This window comes from Bos taurus, chromosome 22, assembly GCF_002263795.3.
Source record: "Bos taurus isolate L1 Dominette 01449 registration number 42190680 breed Hereford chromosome 22, ARS-UCD2.0, whole genome shotgun sequence".
NCBI classification, from domain to species: Eukaryota; Metazoa; Chordata; class Mammalia; order Artiodactyla; family Bovidae; genus Bos; species Bos taurus.
Window position 1 is genome coordinate 56,526,699 of NC_037349.1, and position 22,639 is coordinate 56,549,337.

General features: G+C 48.1%; 2 protein-coding genes across 11 annotated transcripts in view; one reads left to right on the top strand and one right to left on the bottom strand.

Annotated features, from left to right (window-relative positions):
* The window catches only part of RAF1 (Raf-1 proto-oncogene, serine/threonine kinase), a 75,849-nt gene extending 59,203 nt beyond the window's left edge, over window positions 1-16,646 (top strand). For 4 of the 7 annotated variants that reach the window (NM_001102505.1, XM_024982726.2, XM_059879676.1 and 1 more), the window contains 13 exon segments: window positions 1,283-1,381; window positions 3,438-3,591; window positions 4,184-4,243; window positions 6,812-6,839; window positions 6,948-7,075; window positions 7,408-7,525; window positions 11,605-11,689; window positions 12,323-12,499; window positions 13,575-13,621; window positions 14,681-14,799; window positions 15,140-15,271; window positions 15,381-15,515; window positions 15,678-16,646. In NM_001102505.1, the coding sequence (NP_001095975.1) occupies window positions 1,283-1,381; window positions 3,438-3,591; window positions 4,184-4,243; window positions 6,812-6,839; window positions 6,948-7,075; window positions 7,408-7,525; window positions 11,605-11,689; window positions 12,323-12,499; window positions 13,575-13,621; window positions 14,681-14,799; window positions 15,140-15,271; window positions 15,381-15,515; window positions 15,678-15,821 (1,426 nt within the window). In that variant the 3' untranslated portion in view covers window positions 15,822-16,646. 7 annotated transcript variants of the gene reach the window in all.
* Window positions 16,553-22,639, bottom strand: part of MKRN2 (makorin ring finger protein 2) — a 38,123-nt gene continuing 32,036 nt past the window's right edge. For 3 of the 4 annotated variants that reach the window (XM_024982528.2, XM_059879561.1, XM_059879560.1), the window contains 2 exons: window positions 18,015-18,159; window positions 16,553-17,864 (listed from right to left, as the gene is read on the bottom strand). In XM_024982528.2, coding sequence (XP_024838296.1) covers window positions 17,727-17,864; window positions 18,015-18,159 — 283 coding nt within the window. In that variant the 3' untranslated portion in view covers window positions 16,553-17,726. 4 annotated transcript variants of the gene reach the window in all.

Consider the following 22,639-nt stretch of genomic DNA (forward strand, 5'->3'; position numbering starts at 1 on the left):
CTGAGCTTTGGCTCACTCATCTGTAGAAGAGGGCATCCCCTGGCTGCAGCATTCTTGTGAGCCTTATGTGAGAACGCATGAGCTTTCCAGTCACTGAGTGCTCATCTCATGGAGGGAAGATGCCCAGTTGATGTGAATATCACTTTTCCTCTATGTATGACTTTTGGTGCTGACGGTGATCTGTCCTTCATACCTCAGTCTTACCATTTGTGCAATTCTGAGACAGAATGTTTCCAGAAAAGCTATATGATTTAGGTTACAAAGTGCCCTACTATATATAGATTTTTTAAAAAACACTATTTCGATGTAGTTGGACATTAGGCCAGTATTTCCTAGAAATGCACACTAGAGACTCTGTGTTCATTGGCAGGTCAAGATTGTCCACGTTTTGTAGTCATTTAAGCCAGTCACTTAGGTTGGTAGTCCATTGGTGGACTTCCCAGGTGGCTCAGTGGTAAAGAATCCATCTGCAATGCAGGAGACCCTGGTTTGATCCCTGGAGAAGGGAATGGCTACCCACTCCAATATTGCATGGAGAATTCCATGGATAGAGGAGCCTGGCGGGCCACAGTCTGTAGGGTCGCAAAGAGTTGGACGTGATTTGAGCTACTTACAAAACTTACTCTGCTGCTAAGTCACTTCAGTCATGTCCGACTCTGTGCAACCCCATAGACTGCAGCCCACCAGGCTCCCCCGTCCCTGGGATTCTCTAGGCAAGAACACTGGAGTGGGTTGCCATTTCCTTCTCCAATGCAGGAAAGTGAAAAGTGAAAGTGAAGTTGCTCAGTTGTGCCCGACTCTTAGCGACCTCATGGACCGCAGCCTACCAGGCTTCTCCGTCCATGGGATTTTCCAGGCAAGAGTACTGGAGTGGGCTGCCATTTCCTTCTCCGATGAATGTGATTGGCTCTCATCATAACCGACATGCCCATCCACGTCCCCTCCAAACTGCCCACAGTAGAAAGGATAAGACTGAAACCCAGAGAGAGAAAGTGACCACCGCTCTGAGGGGCTCCTGAGTCTCCTCCCTGGCTTCAATTCTGAGGCCTGATTGTTGATCAGGGACTGCCGAGCTGCTATGTCTGAATCCTCTTCCCCTCCGGGATCCTGTGGCCCAGGAGACGTGAGCAATAAGAAATAGCTGGCCAGCAACTTACTCTGAGTAGCCTAAAATGGTCCAGGAAAGTGTGATGAGGAGAAGCTCAGTTTGGAAGGCCAAGTAGGCTGACTGTAAAATCACTACTGCAAGTCTGTAAACCAGTCTTTCTCTGATTTCATTTAGATTGTTCCCAAATTCCACTGTTGGTGATGGCGGGGTCCCAGCGCTGCCTTCTTTGACGATGCGTCGGATGCGAGAGTCTGTTTCCCGGATACCTCCTGGGTACTTTGCACCTACTGCTTTTATGGGAAGTTGTACTGGGGCAGATGGGATTGAAATTGTGAACACAGAGGACAGGAGTTCCCTTGGGTTCCTGTCTCTTTCCATGTACACTCTGTGCAGCCTCTGTGGAACTCAGCATTGGTGTTAGAGCAAAATGTGGAACTTTCTTTTTGTAGTCCTTTAGTTCTTAAATTCTGGAAAGTGAATACAATTAATTCTGGTATCCTGGTGTGTTCGTTATATCTCATTTGTGTGTTTTGTTTTTGTATTTTTTATTGGAATGTAATTGCTTTACAATGTTGTGTTACTTTCCCCTCTGCAGTGAAGTAAATCAGCTGTGTGTACACAGGTATCCCCTCCCTCTCCCATCCCATCCCTCTAGGCCATCATCTCACAGAGCTGAGCTCTCTGCGCTGTACAGTGGCGGCCCTCTAGCTGTCTGTCTTACACGGTAGTGTATATATGTCGGTCCTCATCTCCCAGTTCATCACACCCTCCCCTTCCCTCACTGTGTCTACAAGTCCGTTCTCTACGTCTGTGTCTCTAGGGCTGCCCTGCAAATAGATTCTTTGGAGCCGTGATTCTAGATTCCACATACATGCATCAATATTTGACATTTGTTTTTCTGACTTACTCTGTATGACAGACTCTAGATCCATCCACATCTCTACAAATGATCCTGTTTTTTTCCTTTTATGGCTGACTCATATTCTCATGTATATATGTACCACTTCTTCTTTATCCATTCATTACATTTTAAAGACTTTGAGATTTGCCTTTGTCAGCATGCAGTGAGCCTCAGGGAAAGGGTCCCAAAATGATATACGGTGATTCAATAAAAATAAGACCCTCGACTTTGAAATACTTATTATGGCCTTGCATTGCTAAAACCATGATGTTTAATAAACTGCTATCTTGAAAAAATCTAATTAGATTTTTAATATAAATAATCCATTTTAATGTGCCTGTAAGTTTGCACATAATCTGTCTTTATTCTGTTTTCCAACTTTAAAATAAGTTTTGTTGAGTTCACATGCCTCACTCAGTTTTACACATGAATTTGGAACCTAAAATAATTCTACATCTTTGCCCAAAATATCTGACTTTAATTTATATGTAGTCATATAATATTTAATGGCCTTTGTAAAACTAACATGGAAATGATTCAAGGCAGCATATCTTAGAATAAGGAATTTGTATTGAAATGATACTTGGATGTATTGTTCAATGACCTTTATTTTTCTTGATAATTTGAAAAGCATGTCTGACTGAAAAACTTACTTGCTTCTGAATATTTAGATAGAAGAAGCCAGGCCTCTGAGGCCATTCATGTTGAATTGCCTGGAAAGGCAACTTTTCAAGGCCGAGGAACAATTTCTCTTGAAAAAGTCTTTCATCCCTTGAATTCATGCATGGTGCTAACCTTGTCTGAACGAAACCCAGAGTAATCTTTTGAGCAAATGACAGTGTTACACTGAATGCATGTTCCCAGTTTGGCTGGTGGGAGAGTGGCATTGGGTAAAAGAAGCCAGGGATGAACGTCAGAGGTATGCAGATCTGAAAATCAAAGTCATTGTAATTGATTTTGTGAGCCGTTTATGGGGAGAGGATGCCCATGAGTAAAGTGCTGCCTGTGTGCAGGCACGCTGGGCAGGTCTAAGACGGTTAGACATCTTCCTTCAGGTTTTCTAATTTAGTCTCGAAGTGAACCTGGGAAAGTTCCAGCTAGCTTAATTGTAGAGGGTGGTGTTGAGATGGTCTAAAATTTTGGCGTATTCTGTAGACGTGGTTTATTGAAGTACCATTTCTTTTTACGTGAATTCTGAGCATGTATATTATTTCCTTTTTAAAAATTTGCATGCAGAGGCACCTCAACAGAAGAAAAATTTTTAATGGTGCATATTTAGATTGACAAAAGAAAGGAATACTTTTGTCGAAGGTCATAGTGTAAGTAGGGTTTGTCCCGAGTATGTTAATGAAGTAAGTAGTTGAAAGATCTTTCCATTCCAGAGGCCCGAGTGTCAGCCATGGACTTTTCTTTCTCTTTGTCGCCTAGTTCCCAGCACAGATATTCCACACCCCATGCTTTCACATTCAGCGCCTCCAGCCCCTCCTCTGAAGGCTCCCTCTCCCAGAGGCAGAGGTCGACGTCCACGCCCAACGTGCACATGGTCAGCGCCACCCTGCCTGTGGACAGCAGGATGATCGAGGTAACGGCCCGCGGGGGCAGGAGTCGCCGTCGGGCGGGCTGACAGTTGCGTCAGAGAGCTCTGGGTTTCTAACCTGGTAAGGAATGTTGCAGCAGTTTCTCAGGCCCCTGGACTTTCCGAATTCTTATTCACTGTATCCTCAGACTAGCTTAATAATCCTGTTGGTATATCATTCAAATGGAGAACTGAAATTTCCTGAAGAGATGTTAACATTTGAGCTCATTCTTTCCAGGTTAGATATGAAGAGAATTTCAGTGAACTAGTGGATAAGTTAGAATAAAGAGTCCTGTTTTTTTGGAGGGGGAGTGGGGAAAAGAAAATAATAGTGATAGAGGACTATGAACTCTCTGAAAGACTTTGTGATTTTATTTAGAAATAAAAGGGTGGAGTCCTAAGGTTTTAATAAGCAGATATTTAGGGATATATGAAAGTACCCAAAGCAAGTGTTTTCAAACTGCTTTTTCTTTGCTTTGCTTTATGGTATGTTCTGTTTGTTTGGTTTGCTTTCTGGTTCATCTTTATTAACAACTGAATACACTTAAAATACTTCGTTTGTTCTTTATTCTTCTTATTTCTCATTGCTTTGGACTAGAATAACAGCCTGAATGCTTCTCCCAGGGCGTGGTCCAGACGATTTTGTGTGAGGGGAAGAGTAGGTATTCTTCTTCATGCCTTTGCTTTCTTATAAACTAACAGGATTTCTTAGACTGTCAGACAGTAGACTGTCAAAAATGAAACAATCACTGCATTTTATGTTTCTTATCAGACTTGCTTTCATGTTTTCTTTTTTGGCAGCAGCATGTTTAGGAGTTAAAAAAAAATACCATATGTGGTATTGTTGATAGGTGAAATCAGTTTCTCAGGTGGGATTTTGAGTCTAAGGGTATTAAAAATTGTTCTTTAAAAATAATTTTCAACCAGAGACTAATGCTAGTTTATTTACTTCATATTGAATACCATCACTATCTGTTTGCATTTTGTTTAGAAACAAAATGTGTCAGTTTGGTTGGTATACCCTGAAAATCCTTTGATACGAGGTTTTTTTTTTTTTTTTTTTAAATCAGAGACAGCTGTGCTGTCTGCATCCTGAATTGGTCCTTGAAAAACCTAAGGGCCACCTTCGACCTCAGACACAGCTCACCATACTCAGACCTCAAGTCATTTCTAATATACTTGTCCTTTGAGTGTGGGGTCTACATTGGTCGTTTAGGGGCACTTTGGTTATCACACGATTATTGTGAGGTGGTGTGTATGCAGACTATGAATCTTATTATTTTATTATGATGAGCCAGTTTTTACCAGTAATATACAAGTAATATAGCCAGTAATATACCAGTTTTCTTCTGATATATAATCTGTTCTTGTATAAACACTCTATTATAGTTAGAGGGAACATTAAAAGTGAAAATTCTTGAATTGTAGAAAAACTGGTGACTTCACTTTCACTTTTCACTTTCATGCATTGGAGAAGGCAATGGCAACCCACTCCAGTGTTCTTGCCTGGAGAATCCCAGGGACGGAGGAGCCTGGTGGGCTGCCGTCTATGGGGTCGCACAGTCGGACATGGCTGAAGCGACTTAGCAGCAGCAGCAGCAGAATAACTGGCACACCTGTTGTGCTTAATCCTGTCTGTACTTCAGAAGCAAAGCAAATTTTTTTTTTTTTTGCAAAGCAAATTTTTGACTCCTGTGTTTTAAAAATTTGATTCAGCATTTTTAAAGTACACTTTCTTGCTTTGTATAAACCATCTTAGTTCTCTTTAATATTTAGATTTCAAGATGACAAGTCAATCCAGCTGTAGAAATTAGCACAGGAAAAACAGGGAAGAAAATTACTATGGCATTAAGAAAAAATCCTAATGCATGGGGTATATAATTCTGGTCAATAAAAATACGTTGTGCCATGCTTTGACTGAAAACAATAGATTAGTTGAATAGTAAAACTACAGCCTCTAAATATTCTACTGAAATTCAGGTTTTTTTGGGATAAAGGATTGTCCACCTGGCAGTCATCTTGTCATTCTTAAAAGCATGCAGATTCCTCGATTTCCCACCTTTTCTCCCAGACATTCTTAGATCAGTTCTACTGGTGGAGGGACTTGGGAATCTGTGTTCTTACATACATCTCCAGGTAATTCTGAAGACTGACCAGTTTGGGGAACCCTAGAACCAGGCTTTATTGGTAAACTCTGAAGATGGGGCTGCCAACGCTGGGGGTCTTGGCCTGTGATTTCTCTCATCTCTTGTAAAGATACCACAGAGCGCGAGCATTCTGGTAATAATTCTGTGAAAAAAGTATCTGTGGTTACACAAGCAAAACAGAGTAGGACTTCCAAGAAAAATGTCCTTTTCGAGGATATGGGGATGAAGTGGTTTTATGTTGTTGTCATTGATATACTCCAAGTGAGCATTTTATAAAATGAGGATGTAGGCCTTATGGGAGGGCCCTGTCATCTACACTGTTCCAACTAAACGGTTTCTAATAAATTCTAAAGGTAACCTTTGAGCTCTCACCTGAGTAGAATGTGGCTCATTTCCGAGCTCACCCGCAAGGTCTGAGGAACATTTGTGGTGATGTGCTCCTGGCTGAGGCCCTCGGGTGGTTATCTTTAGTTCTGTTTCTGCCACCTGCTGGCTGTGTGGCCCTTCCCGTGTCCCTTTGCCTGTTTCCATATGTTGTCTTATATGTAAAATGTAGGTTTCAGACTAGGGGATTTACGGTTCTCCCAGCTTTCCATGATTTCAGGCTTGGATAAAGTATGTAGACATGGTGCTTACCCTTCGCAAATCTAACTCCTGGGGGAGTAAGAATGAACTGGGCACTGAATCCCTTGCTGAAAAATAGTACTTTTCTGAGCTTCAGTGGAGCAAGATCCCCAACCATTGGAAATCTCTCAGCTTGATAGTAACTTTGTTAGCCTTCCTTTAAAGAGTACTAGTCTGCTGTGTGCATTGCTTTCTTCAGAGAAAAAAGAATGTCATGTCCATCGTGTATGAGAAACTAGCATCAGTCCTCCTAATATGTAATAACAGTCCTGGAGATACTGGCCACAGACATTTGATAAATTGAATCAAAGAAAAGTTAGTGTATGTAACTAGACCTTTTGTGATTTAGAGATTTTATAATCTCTTTTGCTCTTGTAAATCCTTATCCTCCCTCTCCGTCCCCTAGAGAACGTCTTTTCTAGGGCAGAAATTGATGCTTTCCTTTTCTGTTTCAGGATGCAATTCGAAGTCACAGTGAATCAGGTACTTGCTTAAGTCATTTAGCAGACAGCAACGGGCTCTTTCTCTTTATGCTGTTGTATATTCTGTTGGCTTATCCATGAGTGGATCCTGTTTGTCTTGTCTCTTAAGGCTCCCCTTCAGCCTTGTCCAGCAGTCCCAACAATTTGAGCCCAACAGGCTGGTCACAGCCCAAAACCCCTGCGCCTGCACAGAGAGAGCGGGCGCCAGGCTCCAGCACCCAGGAGAAGAACAAAATTGTGAGTGCGCCACAGCACCCCCTGCATGTCTGGGTTCCACAAGAGAAGCCTAGTCAGAAAAGGGGATGCCGTTAATTTTAGGGGTGGGGAAGGCTAATTATACATGTCAGTGCTGTTTTTGGCACACTTGCCCTGGAAAACTTGCTGGTTTGTTGCAAGGCAGGGCACAACTAAAATGGTATTTTCTCAAATGGCAAAAACTAGACTTATAGTAATAGGTATTTTTAAAAGATCTGGGAATGGATGGATTGGGTTGATCCTTTCTTTGACACCCTCATTCAACAGAGTTTTAACCATTCATGGAATATATTCATGATCTGTGCTTGCTTTAGAGGCCTCGTGGACAGAGAGATTCGAGCTATTACTGGGAAATAGAAGCCAGTGAAGTGATGCTGTCCACTCGGATTGGATCAGGCTCCTTTGGGACTGTTTATAAGGGCAAGTGGCATGGTAAGTTTGGTACCCCCTTGCCCCCACCAACTACCAGGGTGAAATCCTGTTTCAGTCCAGAGAGGGCCAGGTGGGCTCACAGCAGCACTGTCCAAGGGTACCTGTTCTGTCTCAGTGACACTGCATACTGTTCTTTGTAAGACTCAACAATCTATAATTGGTACAAAAAAGTTTTCAGGATAACTTGAAATCGGTGAACAAGGGTTGAACACTATAGTCGAATGTCACAGTCTCTTCTTTCTTATAAATTGACTAGATAGTGTCAACCTGGGAGGGACACGCTTTGAAGCTCCTTAAATGTGTTTAAGAGTCTGTTAGGGTCATGCATTCCAGCAAGTTAAAACTGGCAAGGCTCTTAGAGATTTTACATGCAGAAAAGCAAGGTCTCAAGAAGGGGAACTGGCACACCCATGGTCAGACAGTCACACAGTAAAGCCTTGAGCCTCCTAAGGCAGATTTTCTTTGCTCTGCCCTGGAAATTGGTTGTGGGAACCTCTGTCAGACAGGAATGCACAGACTGTATTCTTGAATCTGTATGGAGTTGATGTTCTTATTTGAATGGAAACACTTTGTCACTTGGAAGAAACTTTGTATTTTAAGGTCTGTAGCCACAGCTTCTTTATTTTGGCAACACACTTAACATTTCTCTGTCAGGTTTTTATTGCCTCTGCCTTTAAAATGTCAGCAGATAGAGTATTTTCTTGAAAATGCTACATGTTCTCCAAAAGACATCTCTCCTAAATTCAGATTTTAATAAAACAAAAAGGCAAGCAAGCAGACCAACAAAGCCTCACAAAACCACACACAGAGTCTAGAGTGCCTGCATTTCTACCTTGGGTGCCACCATGTCTATCTTTACACATAAACGGACAAAGGCTGAGAGAAGTCATGAGCATAAAATGTGTTGGAGCATTAAGATTCAACTTGTTAACAACTGAGAAACACTTGCAGCGTTGCGAGTAGCTTATTCATTAACATATGGGTTTTCCACTTATAACTAATCATCTGACAAGTCTCTGGTTCTTTGTAAGAACTGAGAAAGGACTGAATATTTGTAAATTACATGAAGGGGGATTCCTTTCCTTTTGAAAATTGCATCTAATATACTACTCTGGCCTGCCTCCCAGGTCACCGAGAAATTATGCTGTTGCTGAATATTTTGTAAATAGATGTCATAAATGTCTTGGTGATCCCTTAGAAAAGAAAAACACAATTTTGTGAGATAGAGTGCTTATATCTGAGACAGCAAGCCTGTACGTAATTGCAGGAAGTAGAGCAGAAAATACTTCTTTTAATGCTTCAATTAGGAGCATTTTATCATTTTTGTACATTTTAAAGCCTCTGCCAGAAGCCAGTACATGCAGTTTAAGTGTTGCCCCAATTTAAACCTCCTCCTATTGAGCATTTTTATTGGGGGTTCATAATTTTTAGAGCATTAGATTTGCCACAGTACTGCCTTTGAGATTGTAGATTTTCTCTCAGTTATGAGCTTGTAGATTACTGTAAGGAGGTATGTTGCACTAGTGTTACTTCCATAAAGACAACCGTTAGAATGTGGATAACATCTAATGCTTTTAGGATTCTAATTTTTCAGTTAAGAGTCTCAAAAGTCAGAGGAGTGAGGAGCTGTGGACTTTTAGGTCAGCCTCTCAGAAAGCAAGATGTGGTCTGCAAATGAAGACGAAGAAGGAGAGGGTCAAGGAAACCATGATTTCTAGAATGTTTTATGCTATGCCTGCTTCCTTCCCCCCCCTCCATGCTTTTCTGATTCCTGTATATAATATGTTTTATTAGATTCCTTAAAAATTACAGCTGTTTTGGTGATTTTTAAATGCTTTTTATTTTGCCCAGCTGCAGAACAAAAATAAAAAATAAGAAAAGGTCTTAAAGCAGCCAAGGTGGAAGGCCTCAGATCTGTGAACGGAGCCCACTGACTTCACATACAGAAGAGACTCTTTGGGCCCGAGAGCCGAGTCTCTTTTTGAGTGTGAATTTGGGGTCTCCTAATTGCAAAAATGCATTAAAAGTGATGAAGACAGCAGCTGAAGCTGTCAAACTGTTAGCAGCAGGGTCAGTCTCTCAGGGCTAGAAGAGGCAGCAGATCCCAGACCAAGGACACTCAGGGGCTGCGTGTGAGGTCTGCAGCTGGTGGAGCCATACGTGGGGACCCCCAGCCCCGCCTCAGGCTGAGGCTCATCTTGACTGAGTCAGTACGAAGAGGAGGAATGGGGTTCACTCTGTTTCTGTTCTAGAAAGCAGGGCTGTGTATAGTAAGTTTTAGACAATCCCAGATGATTAAAACAGGGAAGTTAATTGACGTATAAAAAGGTAAAAAGAAAAAAAAAAAACCCACTTCAGATTCATCCTTGAATATTAAGGGCGTGCCCGATTAGGCTAGGCCCGCGGAGCGGTATCCCTGAGGGATGGCCAGCCTCGCCTGGCTCCCGCCCGCAAACTCCCCAGCCTGTCCCCAGCCTGTCCCTCCGCCACCCCGGCCCTGCCTCTCAGCTGACTGCCGCGTTGAGCCGGTTCACCTTCACGAGATTCTGGCCTCTGTCCCTTCCAGGCCTCCCGTCACCTCTGCCTGTGCCGAGCCTGCGCCCGTGCTGCAGACTCCCCCGCTCCTGGACTGCAGGCGTCACAGCACACGCTAGCCTTTTCCTGGCATCTCTTTCCTCCCCCTCACCTCACTGTGTTCCTGGCGTTCCTCGTCCAAAACTGCCTCTTCCCTTGGCTGACGTCCCCTCTCCCTCCGAAGACCGCCACCCTCTCTGCTGACATACATGCTCCCCTCTTGTGTCACCGCCCTCGCCTGCATTCTGTCCTGGCTCTGGGGCTCCAGAATGGGCAGTTACCCAGAAGACTCTCGTCCCTCTGTCCGTCATCAGAGCTTGGGGTCGGGGCCGCACGGTGCACCAGCTCTGTCTGCCCGGGTAGAAGGCGGCTCTGAACACACAGTGCATCTCTGCCGTCCACAGGCAGCCTGGGCCCTCTGCAAATTCATGTGGCAGGAAATTGGTTAGGAACCAGGGTGGAAGCTGCTGTTAGGTGATTTCACTTTCAGATGATGCGGAGATGGTAGGGCAGCGATCTGTCATGAGAACCATCTCTCTACCATTTGGCGCCCTCAGAAGTGAAACGAGTGCCCCAGCAGAGGTGCTGGGGTGCTGCCGCGGGCATGGGCTCGGGATGTGGGGGACTTGGTTGCCTCCGAGGTGCCGCTGAGCTGGACTCCCCCTGTCTGATCGCTTGTCCTGAAAGCTGGCGTCCCCATAGGGCTTCAGGCAGTTTGTCATTGTTACTATTATAAGGACGACATAACTCTTCTGAAAGTGGCTTCTGAATCAGCCGTACCTATAAAGTAGAATTGCTCTGTGGATGTTTCTGAAGTTACAGGAAGAGTGATTGACAGTATTTTAGTTATAAGTACAGCTGTTGGACTGGGTTCTAACCCTGGCTCTGGCTTTTTTGGGCAGTACTACCTTGGCCAACTGACCGAACCTCTGTGCGTTGCTTGTAGGGTGAGGCCAGCAATGCTAACGTCAGAGGGCAGCTGTGAGGATGGAAGGAGGTGCTGACCCATGAAGGCAGGCACGTCGGGGTGCAGTGAGCGATCACAGGTCATCGATAGGACTGGTTTCTAATGGGATTGAAGGCAGAGGCACTTCATTACAATACAGATCTTTGAATCTGTGCAAGGAGCATCTGGGCTGTCACTGGCCTGCTTCTGGGCACCAGCCTCTGGCCCCGGAGACTCAGCATCTGCTGGGCGGCTCACACCCCGCTGCTGTCGTCCTCACGGGCCCAGGTTGTGACGGTCACCTCACCACCAGGGACGCCAGGCTTGACAGGAACAGCTGAAACCGAGCTGGTTCAAGGCCTGTGGGGCGGAATTTTAAGGATAGTAGTATAACCTATTTTTTTTCAGCCTCTTGAATAACTCAGAAATTGGCATAGTATTTGTTCTGTGTAGGGCTGTGATTTTTGAATAAGGGATTCACTATCTCTTCCTCAGACGAGTGTACATGAAAAATGAAGTTAAGATCATTCAGCTGCACTGACTGTAAACTCATTTGCAGGAGACGTTGCAGTAAAGATTCTGAAGGTCGTTGACCCCACCCCAGAGCAGTTCCAGGCCTTCAGGAATGAGGTGGCTGTCCTCCGGTGAGTGGAGAGTGGGCCTCTGCGGCTCTCTGGAGGGGCGGGCGGGACCTGCCTCTGGGGGCAAGCTCCCTTTCGAGTGGAAAGGAGTGGAACCTTCTTCCAGCTCCTGTGCTTGTTAGGCCTTGAGAAGAGCCGCTCTGATGACACCAGCCTTCCACCGCCCCCGCTTCTGGGCTCACCACCTCAACAGCTCAGATTCTGTTGCTGGGTTTTGGTTTGACATAGAGAGAAATAGGTTCTATTTTCATATTTATTTCCAAGAACTCTTTATAGCCAAATGGCCTTAATTTGGACTTCAAAACCATCAGCTTTTCAGTCTTTGTGGAGTCCCTATTTAGACTCAGGACTAGGCTGAATGGATGGGCTCCGCAGATGGAGTCCCTGTGACCCCTGTGGGGAGCTTGGTGGGTCTGTGCTGCTGGGAGGGGATGCCTTTTCTGCCGTCCAGGCCGGCACCCGGGCGGCCGCCCTGCTAGCCCAGAGCAGCGGCTGTGTGGGCGCAGTCTGCCGTGCTTGCTTTGTGAGCCCCGGGGTTGTCGGCACAGTGGCATCGGGGCACACCGGCTGCGCTTGGGGGCAGGATGCACCTCCCTGTTTGCAGAAGCGCAGAGCCTTTTGTTCCTCCCCCTCCAGCAAAACCCGGCACGTGAACATCCTGCTCTTCATGGGGTACATGACGAAGGACAACCTGGCGATAGTGACCCAGTGGTGCGAGGGCAGCAGCCTCTACAAACACCTGCACGTCCAGGAGACCAAGTTCCAGATGTTCCAGCTGATTGACATTGCCCGGCAGACGGCTCAGGGAATGGAGTGAGTGGATGGCTTGACGAGTAGGAGGTCTGGGGTCTGTGCACCTTGTCCCTAAATCACAACCAAGATTAGGGAAAGCTAAGTCTGTTAAGTGGATTCTGTGATATTTTTGCCCACTGGAAGTGAACCTGTGGGGTGGACTGAAAGAACGAGAAAGTTGTTCTTTGCCTGAGCTGTCTACCTGCTTGGGGCTCAGATTCAGGTTCCGGCTGCTGCCCTCAGAGTTCAGCCAGACATCCCAGAACACAGAGCAGGCCGGCGGCTTCTGGGGGGCACCACGCCTCGGAGGCGTAGCCGTCCAGTGTGGTTTATCCACCTGAGGGTTTATTAGATGTCACTTTTCCGATAATTTGTTTTCCTTTGAAGTTCCCTGAACTAAAGTTGTGCTTGGAAGTGGTTTATAAAATCTCCTGTCGTGCTTATAAAATTCATACAGAATTTGCATGGTATATGTTTTCAGAAATGACTAGTGACTCATTTTTTAGAGCTGAAATTCACCCCTAGAGTTGAGGTTTTTTTGTTTGTTCAGTATATTCAGAGTTGTGCAGCCATTACCACTATCTAATTTTAGAACATTTTCAAGATTAATTAGATGGAAGTCTTCTGTGTCTGGCTTCTTTCCCTTGGCACGTTTTTGAGGCGTTCATCTGTGTTGCAGCGTGTTAGTACTGCAGTCCTTTCTGTGGCTGGAGAACAGTCTGCTGTACAGATACGGTTTTACTTGTCAGCTGATGGACATCTGGGTTGTCAGAATTACCTTTTGAATAAAACTGATGCTAAAAGACGACCCTTCCTGTTTGTGCTGTGGCCTCACTTTCAGGTCTGAGTCCTAACGGGGACCACACTGAACCAGGGCAGGACCAGTACCCATACTGGGTGGCCAAAAAGTTCAGTTAGGCTTTTCTGTAAGATGCAAGTAAACAAATAACCGAACTAACATTTTGGCCAACCGCATAATGCCTCACCTAGGAGTCAGGCCTTCCAAGTGGTTTGCTTCTTTGATGTAATTTGAAGGAAGCTGCTTTTTACCAATGTCTCTCAAACTGGTTTTAATAGATTTATTTTCCCTTCACAGCTATTTGCATGCAAAGAACATCATCCACAGAGACATGAAATCCAATAGTATCCTTTGATGGTGGTTTCATCAGACTGCTCAGTTCTAAATTTAGAAGACTTTTAAAGTTTACTTCAGCAAAAGTGACTTTGGAAAGAGTTCCACGAAAGTTGAGATACTTGTTTTGGTTATGCTTGAAACAGGCCTAATTTAGAATGCTATTTATTAGTAAATTTAACTTGGGGGAATGGGCCTTTTGTCTCATGTTTATTTCTGGTTTGTGGACTGTATCTGGTCAGAAAGTAGATGCAAGTCGAAAGTTATAAGATTTTTAAAATTATTACTTGAAATTGTCTTTCTTAAATGTACGTAAGTGGTTTCCTTAGAGACCGTTGGAATCAACCCTTTTCTGACTCTAATGTGCTTTTGCAGAAGGGGAATGAATAAAGGCGGTTCTTGTGCTGTGGGTGTGAAGTAGACAAGTGCACGCCTGCCTCCCGCCCCCAGCCTCTGAGGAGCAGGCTTTGCTTCTGGCCTGTGGGAGGCACAGCGGTTGTGTTGGGTTGGAATTTGGGATGTGACCTACTTGGGGCGTGTGTCTGAGGCAGGAAATAACCTGTTAGTGGTGGGTTTGGGGGCCAACACATCACACCAGGAGAGCAGACACCAGATTCTAAGGAGGTACGGATTACTGGGCATCAGCAGATCGCACACGTCGGCCTTAAACTGCCAGACTACTTTACCCGGGACAGAGGCAAGTTTGGTTCTGATTTTGAAGTCACTACGGTATCTGTTCTCATGGGAAATGTCTGAAGGCAGACAGCACTCAGGACTGAGGTGTTTCCCTTGGTCATGAGAGGGCGAGGCGCAGGCCGAGACAGTGTGCACAGGTTGCGGGGCCGTGCTCACAGTCTTGGGGTGTGGGGCCCTGCAGGCTGCAGGGAGCCCTGCTCCCTGTGAGCGTAGCGGGAGGGACAGGGTTGGCCGGGCCCCTCGCTCTGGTCCCCTCGGCAGCGCCGCAGGTCCAGTGCAGAGGAGGCCGAGAGGCGGTGCCAGGGGAACTTAGGGTGGCTTTTCAGGAGGAACGGGACCGTCCTTCTAAACTAGCGTCCTTAACGAGCATTGAGATATATTTCTCCATGAAGGCCTGACGGTGAAAATCGGTGATTTTGGATTGGCCACGGTGAAGTCACGCTGGAGTGGTTCTCAGCAGGTCGAGCAGCCCACCGGCTCCATCCTGTGGATGGTGAGGCGGCTCGGCACCCACGGCGGGTGGGGGACCAGGGGGCCGGGGGTGAACTCCCGGCCGAGCCCAGAGCACCTCCATGCCATGCCCTGTGCCGGCAGCTCCTGGGCACACAGGTTCCTGGAGGGAGCTGGCAGCACACAGCGCAGCGTGGAGTTGGGTGGTGGGGGTGCTGGGTTCACGTCGGGCTCTGAGCTCATGGATCCTGAGCGTGGGAGCCCTTGGGGGTGAGCAGCCGCAGGGCTTTCTGAGGACAGGACAGGCATGCTCAGCCCCGGGACAGCCAGCCTGCCTCCTGGACGGCTGGGGCGCCCAGTAACAGATGCACTTGGTTCCGCAGGCCCCAGAGGTGATCCGGATGCAGGATAATAACCCGTTCAGCTTCCAGTCCGACGTCTACTCCTACGGCATCGTGCTGTATGAGCTCATGACGGGGGAGCTCCCTTACTCCCACATCAACAACCGCGACCAGGTGCGTCCCCAGCGCCCACCCGCTGGCTCTGGGAAGCCCGGGCCGCCGCCTGAGCGGCAGGGTTAGAGGCGCTCTGCTCACGGCCCGCCCTCCCCCGCTGCTTCCCCAGATCATCTTCATGGTGGGCCGCGGGTATGCCTCCCCAGACCTCAGCAAGCTATACAAGAACTGCCCCAAAGCCATGAAGAGGCTGGTAGCTGACTGCGTGAAGAAAGTGAAGGAAGAAAGGCCTCTTTTTCCCCAGGTAAGGCTGGCTCCAGGCGCTCCAGCGCATTAGAGCGGGTCTAATGACGCGGAGGCGGCTGGACACGCTGTGCGTGGGGTGGGAGCCTGTCTTGGGCCCGAGGGGAAGCTGCTGCAGGGACACCCGGCGCGCCCCCCGAGACCGCCCTGGCGCCTCTTTCAGATCCTGTCTTCCATCGAGCTGCTCCAGCATTCTCTGCCCAAGATCAACCGGAGTGCCTCGGAGCCCTCCCTGCACCGGGCGGCCCACACCGAGGACATCAACGCCTGCACGCTGACCACGTCCCCTCGGCTGCCTGTCTTCTAGCAGCCCCGCGCCTGCGCCCGGGCTGCCGGCGGGAAGGGCGGTCAGCAGGCACCACCGTCTGTTCCCTTTCTGTGGGGACAGAGCTGGTCTTCCGAGAAGTTGCTGCTAAGGACCTTCTACACCACTCAACAGGGCCTTAACTTCACGTTGCCTTTTCTGCCCTTTCTGCCCCGGGAGGAGGAAGCCATTCGCCAGCTGGTCTGTCCTGCTCCCCCGGTGGCCCCCGAGCTCACGAGCTGACCTCCTCCAGATGCACCCGTGGCTGCTGATGGCCACACGCTGGGCCCAGCTGTCAGCTGCAGGAGTGTCTTTGGAGCAACGACCACGCTCAGAGGGGAAATGAGGTGCCAGGCAAACCAGCCGTGACGTGGGACGTATGGACTAAGCCAGCTCCTAGGAGGGTCGCTGTCACAGAAGGCGTTCTCTGCAGACCCCTGGTGTGGCGCCAAACAGGCAGCTTTGCACATAACGCACCAGACGGCCCAGGGCTGTCGGGACTGTGGCGGCCTGGACGAGCCCGCTTTGGTACTAGGGACTTGACTAGGGGACACGTCCTTTTCCTGACGGGCTCCAGTGCTGGGCTTGGTTCCACCAGAGGCGCTGGGCCTCCCCGCCCAGGGAGCAGTCCTCAGCCTGCCGAGTCGTCTTCCAGGGGCAGCCCCCGTGGGGCGGGGCCTGGCCAGCCTTGTCTCTGCATCACATCACGTGTGCAAGGAAGCCAGGAATACCGGTTTTCTTGATAATTTGGATTTAATTTTGTTTTTATCGCGCCTGACAAAACACAGTTATTCAATTATGTTATTTTAATAAAATAAATTAAATGTAGGTTTAATGGCTGTTTCCTCCTCTTAAAAGTAATCCTGAGCTCACAGGATCGAATTCCGTTTGTTCAGCCTTTTGGAGCAGAACTCCAGAAGCAGGAAATGGGCCAGTCTCTGCCAGAGTGAACGGAATCCAACCTCTGTTCACCCTCCACTAAAGAGTTAACTGTAGGAATTATGCAGAAAAGCAGTCTAAACTCAGGTAGAGAGACTCCTTTACCCATACTTTAATACAGTTTATAAAATATCTGCTATCTACAGATGTCTATAAAAATAGGTAATTCAGGCTTGGAGTGAGTTCTGGGATTGACAATATTTTAAGCTCTTAAAATCACAATTGATGAGACACTTGTATTCAGTTTTCCTTAGGACCACTGCTGGGTTAGAACTAGAAACTGTTCTTAGGTACTGTTAAATTTGTATAAAACTTCAACTCAAACAAAGCCAGTTTACAGAGGAGAGTGCACAGGAGCCCTGGGTACAGGGACCCTCGGGTCACAAGCCAGCAGGTAAGAGCCAGGGGCGTGTCCGCAAGGTTGTTATCTGCCCAGTGGCCCCGAAACAAACCCTGAACGGGGGGCTGTATCTGCTCTGCCCCCTGCTGCTTCAGGAGCCCCCCCCTCAGAGGAGCATCCAGCTGCAACGCTCCTGCCCTGCCTGGGGCACTGGAGTGCCCTAAGCCAAGCTGTGAGCCAGGGAAGTATGGTGTGCGGCGCCCCGTGTTCTAAAAGCAAGGTGCAGATCCCGTGTTGAGCACACGCTGTTTGCGCACACTAGGCTCACACAGGAGCCCTCTGAAGGGGGAGGCTCCTTTGGGGATCCGAGCACCTGCTTCTGGGGGGGCAGCTCCACGCTGGAGGGGCGACTACAATAGCAGCTAGAGAAGCAGGACCCCATCTACGTGTTAGGTTATTTTATATCCTTCACTCTTCCCACGGCTGTAATAACGGAGTGGCTGAGACCCAGAGGAGTACAGCCCCACTGACTCTGGCACCCGCCGCCCTGGGCCGCCGTGGACGGAGCTTGGCGCGCCCGGCGGCAGGAGGCTTGGCCGCAGAGCCCCCGAGGAGGGCGCGGCCGCTCTTCAGGTTTCGGAAGGCTCCACCCCGGACAGGTGCATGAAGAGGTCCCCGAGCTCCGTCACGTCCACGTCGTCAGTGCTGGGGGCATGCCGGCTCTCTCGGTTTTCGATAAAATCCCAGAGCCGCACAGAGTTAAGGAACTGCAAAGACAGCCAGCAGATGTGCTTGGTTACTGCTAACCGCAACGCGAAAGCAGAGTCTCTGAGACTCCATTGGCATCCCTGTGGCCAACACCCCGGCAGAGGCCAGGAGTGGCCCCAGCGATACCCACAGGTGGGCAAAGTCCTTACCCGCACGGTGCCTTCGGAGCTGAGCTGTTTCCGCGGTTTCTCAGGCTCTGCCAGCCGCCCGTCAGGGTAAGCATGACGGTAAAGGCATTTGCTTCCAAATGGACAGGTCCCTCTGCCTTGCTCAAAGTATTTACAAGCTTTTTTCCTGAAAAGCAAAAGAGGATATGTCAAAACCTGGGTGCAGATGAACCACTCCTCTGCCATTCCTGCTGGAGCGGGGTCAGCCTCCCGTCCGAGGCACTGACGGGGAGGCTCAGAGATGCCGGAAGCCGATCTCCATGCTGGATGGTGGTGCACCGTGCTGCACAGCCTCCCGCGGAGTCTCACGCACACGGGGAGCCCCGTGCGGCCAAGATCCCGAAGCCGGGCGACTCGCCTCAGCCCAGGGTCCCAGCACTGGCTCCACCCCGGCAAGCTCCCCGTCCTCCCGGCCAGCAGTCATGTCAAGGTGAACACAGGAGCCTGGACCTCGGCTGCTGCCTTACGGGTCTCATTCCGATTTCCCATGGTCCCACCCTCCAGAGCAGGGCTTCTTCACTCTGGGCCACAGACCCCCTGCTCAGACCAGTGTGTGCCTACAAAACGTAGTCGGAAAGTTAAACTTTCCCCATCTGCAGCTTCTAGCTACAGATCTCTGTTAAAAACCCCTGCTCCTGAAACTCAAAACCAGACAGACAATCCACATTCCTTGCTGAAATGAAATCTGTGGGCCAAAGTTATCCGAAGCTGAAGAGATGCCCAAGAAGCCGGAAGGTGTCTGGAGAAGGTGGAGAGATGAAGCCTGACCCCAGATGACCAGATGCAGAAGGTGAGGCCAGCCGGAGCCCAGCTCCCCACAGCCGTCCTCCCACAGGTCTGACCCACACACAGGGGCCTCGGTCCCGTTCCCAAGCTTCTGAGCAGGTCCTCAAAGAACTGCCCAAGCCAGGGGTTCTTACCAGGGTCTCTGGGACACTGGCTTTTTAAAACGTGTCATGTTTGACTCTAGTCCCCACCCCAAAATGACTTTTCCCAGCCTTATCTGGCCACCAAGTCTACAGAGCACCTCCCCAGGCGACCCTCCTCTCGGTTCGCACACTGCCAAAGCATTTGGGGCGCCCCTCTGGGGCGGCTCCTGGTGTGCTGTGTGAGGGGGGCAGAACCTGGGGGCCAGTGGGGACAGGACCGTGAGCAGAGTTCCCTGTCGCCCTCTTCCTGGAGACCCCGGTCAGGCTGAGGCCCTTCAGGACTTGTGTCTGTGTTGCTGTAAATGCCACATCTTCCCACGTTTCCTCTAACCCAAGGGACTGCTACCCAAACAAATCTGCTCCCCTGTCATTCCACCTGCTCCCACAAGCCCAACACAGGCTGCTCACGCGTCTGGGCTCGAGGCCTCCGCCCCATCCTGCTCTCCTGATGCTGCCAGGTGCCATGAGGACTGGGCCACCATAAAACCATGTGACTGTCCTTGCGTAACTTGCTATGCAATTTCTTACCAGCTCTCCCACACTGGCATTTACCTTGAAGGGGCTGGGCCTACAGCTCAGTAAAATCTGCAATGCACAGAAACACTCATCCACAGAAAGCGAGGCCAGGAAGCCCAACGGCTGTCCTGGGATGTTTTCAGGCGGCTGCAGCAGAGCTTTCTGCAGGCGGACCCCCCGCCTTGCTGCTCCTGCCCCCTGGTGGACACACAGGAGGTAAAAAAAACGATACGATCTCAAGCGTTCAGTGACTTAAAGGAGCTAGTTTTGCTCTTAGTACCATTTCTGCAGATAAAGTAGTACCTTCAGGTCTTTTAATCGTATCTGTGTTTCTTTTATCAAGTTTATGAAGAATGAACAAAAGCAGGGTTTTTCAAGGGATTATAGACACCTGGAAGAATGGGATGGTAAGAGGTTGAGTTACCTTTTAAGAATAGTGCTCAACCTAGAGCAGGCCCCAGTCAAATACCTTGGCAAGGGAGCTGAAACTCCAGTGGAAAAGCCATGTCTTTGTGGCCTGAAGAACCTAAAGACAAAGTTGGTGGAAATCCACTACTGGAGGTGAGGAAAGACGTGTCATTGGCTCTTTGTCATTCCCCACCATCCTGGGTGCTAACAATACAAAACATACAACATAAGAGTCAGTGAAAGGTGACCCATTCTTAACGACAAAAGTCACCAGAGGCTAACTTCAAGATGACAAGGATTTCAAAGCAGCTTCTTAATGGTGTTCAAGAAGATGAACAGAGAGAGGAAAAGATTGGGGGGGCGGAGGGGAGAAAAACTGAGTGGGCAATATAAAAAAGTTTATCACCTGCAGAAAAAAATAAGTGATGAAACAATGGTCAAAATGTATTCTATCAGTTCCTAACAGTAACGCTTACATGTGACAATAAAACCCTCTAGCATCTTTGGTCTGTATCACAATATTTAGCCCTTAATTGGAAGATGGTCTGAGATTATTTTCTGTTTTATAGATTTCCCTAAGCCGAATTATACGGTCTCTGAGGATAAGATCTAACAGATAATAGTGTGAGTTCTTGCTGACTTAATAAGAGCACGCTGATCTCCTGCAGTAATTCTGAGGCCAGATACTGGAAGCTGTTTAGTGTGTGCTGAAAAATATTCTAAAACTGATGCTAATGCAAACAAAACATATGCTTTATGTGCTAAAAAGCCAGGTAAAAAATTCCAGACTACCTATTAGAGTTACTTGCACCATGGCCTTCCATTGGTTTGAATATGATTAGCTGAATATCATTTCAATATGATAAGTTTGTAAATTATCCAAATGCCTGGCTTCTAGTACAAGTCTGCCTACCTCTTGATACTGCCAGTGTTCCTCTGAACTTCAGGAGGCTTATCTGCAAGCAGAAAAGTACCTTACTTGGTTAAGTAAGTAATATCCCACATATAAACGCCCTTAGAGCACTATCCGCTGTGTCATCAAGTGTCCAGCAGACAGTTCTGTCTTCTTACCTTTAAAATGGAAGTTAAGCACTTTGGGATAATATAGGCTTACACTGTCCATACTATCAAAAGCTTCCCATTTCCATAAATTCCTTCACACGCTCTAGACATGTGAGCACAACGGCCCCTTATTTCTGTTGGAGAAAGTTAAATACTCATTCTTCATATTTTGCTTTGCATTAGCAATTACATATTTTTAATGTAAGATAACTAGATATTACTTTACTGTTTTGTCTTACTATGTTAAAGACCTATTAGGTAGACTGGGCAACTCTGCTTAATTAGTTGATTAAAATAGTGCTACTAATATCGTAACAGAGAAGGCCATGGCACCCCACTCCAGTACTCTTGCCTGGAAAATCCCATGGATGGAGGGGCCTGGTGGACTGCAGTCCATGGGGTCGCTAAGAATCGGACACGACTGAGCGATTTCACCTTCCCTTTTCACTTTCGTACATTAGAGAAGGAAAGGGCAACCCACTCCAGTGTTCTTGCCTGGAGAATCCCAGGGATGGGGGAGGCTGGTGGGCTGCCGTCTATGGGATCGCAGAGTCAGACACGACTGAAGAACTTAGCAGCAGCAATAAGATCCTAAAGTATGTGTTGGTTGGCTGGTTTAGTTGCTAAATGTGTCTTTACTCTTGCAACCCCATGGACTGTAGCCTGCCGGGCTCCTCTGTCCAGGGATTCTCCAGGCAAGAATATTGGTGTGGGTCACCATTTCTTCTCCAGCGGATCTTCCCGACCCAGGGATCAGAGCCCGGGTCTCCTGCACTGCAGGTGGGTTGTATACCAACTGAGGTACAAGGGAAGACCAATATTTAACATACTGAGAAAGAAAGATGGAAAAGACAGGGAAAACTTTTGAAAAGAAAACATTGTATAAAATACAGTGACACTTCAAAGAAGCAAGTCTCATAGACTGCTGATGTAAAGATAGTTCAGTGATTATCATAAAACTGGTAGCTTGAATGTAACCAACTGATGTTTTTCAATAAAGATGTCTCAAGAAACACCTCAAGGACATTAACTTTCCCACACAGGACTCCCATTAGGTCCTGGAGAAAAATACCCTAGGGACCTAGAGCGAAACGGAACACAGACAGTCCTGAGTCACCTCTTACTAATTCTTCAGCACCCTCGGTCATTCAGGATGGGCTCAGACCACAGACCCAGGAGGGCCACGCCTACAGCTCAAGCGAGCCAAGTGAACCCGAAGCTCAGAGCACCCTGTGGGCTGTAAGGAGTTCTGAAAAGTCCTCCGGTCGGCAAGGGTCCTGGTGGTGGATTTCCTTCCTCTTTCTAGAGTGATCCCTCCCTGCCACGACAGCTTAGCGTGCACTAGATAATATACACAGATACACTAGCATACACAGATCCCCAGAAAGACCTGGTGCACACACCCCAGTTTTGTGAGCAGTGAGGGGGAAGCAGGAACGAGACCACCCCGCGCTTTCCTCTGGCACAGCTCCCACCAGCCACCCAAGATGCAGACGTGCTGCCGCCCTGTGGACGTTTCCTGGCACAGCACCGTGACATCCCGGCTCACGGGCCCTTCTAAGTCACAAGGCCAGAGGGGCCAAGAGGGGCCCCTGCCACACAGCAGGGTCTGGGATAGGTCATCAAGAACAGCTGAAAACACAACTGCCTCTCAAGAAGCAAATTCAAGACATTCATTTCACAAAGAACATT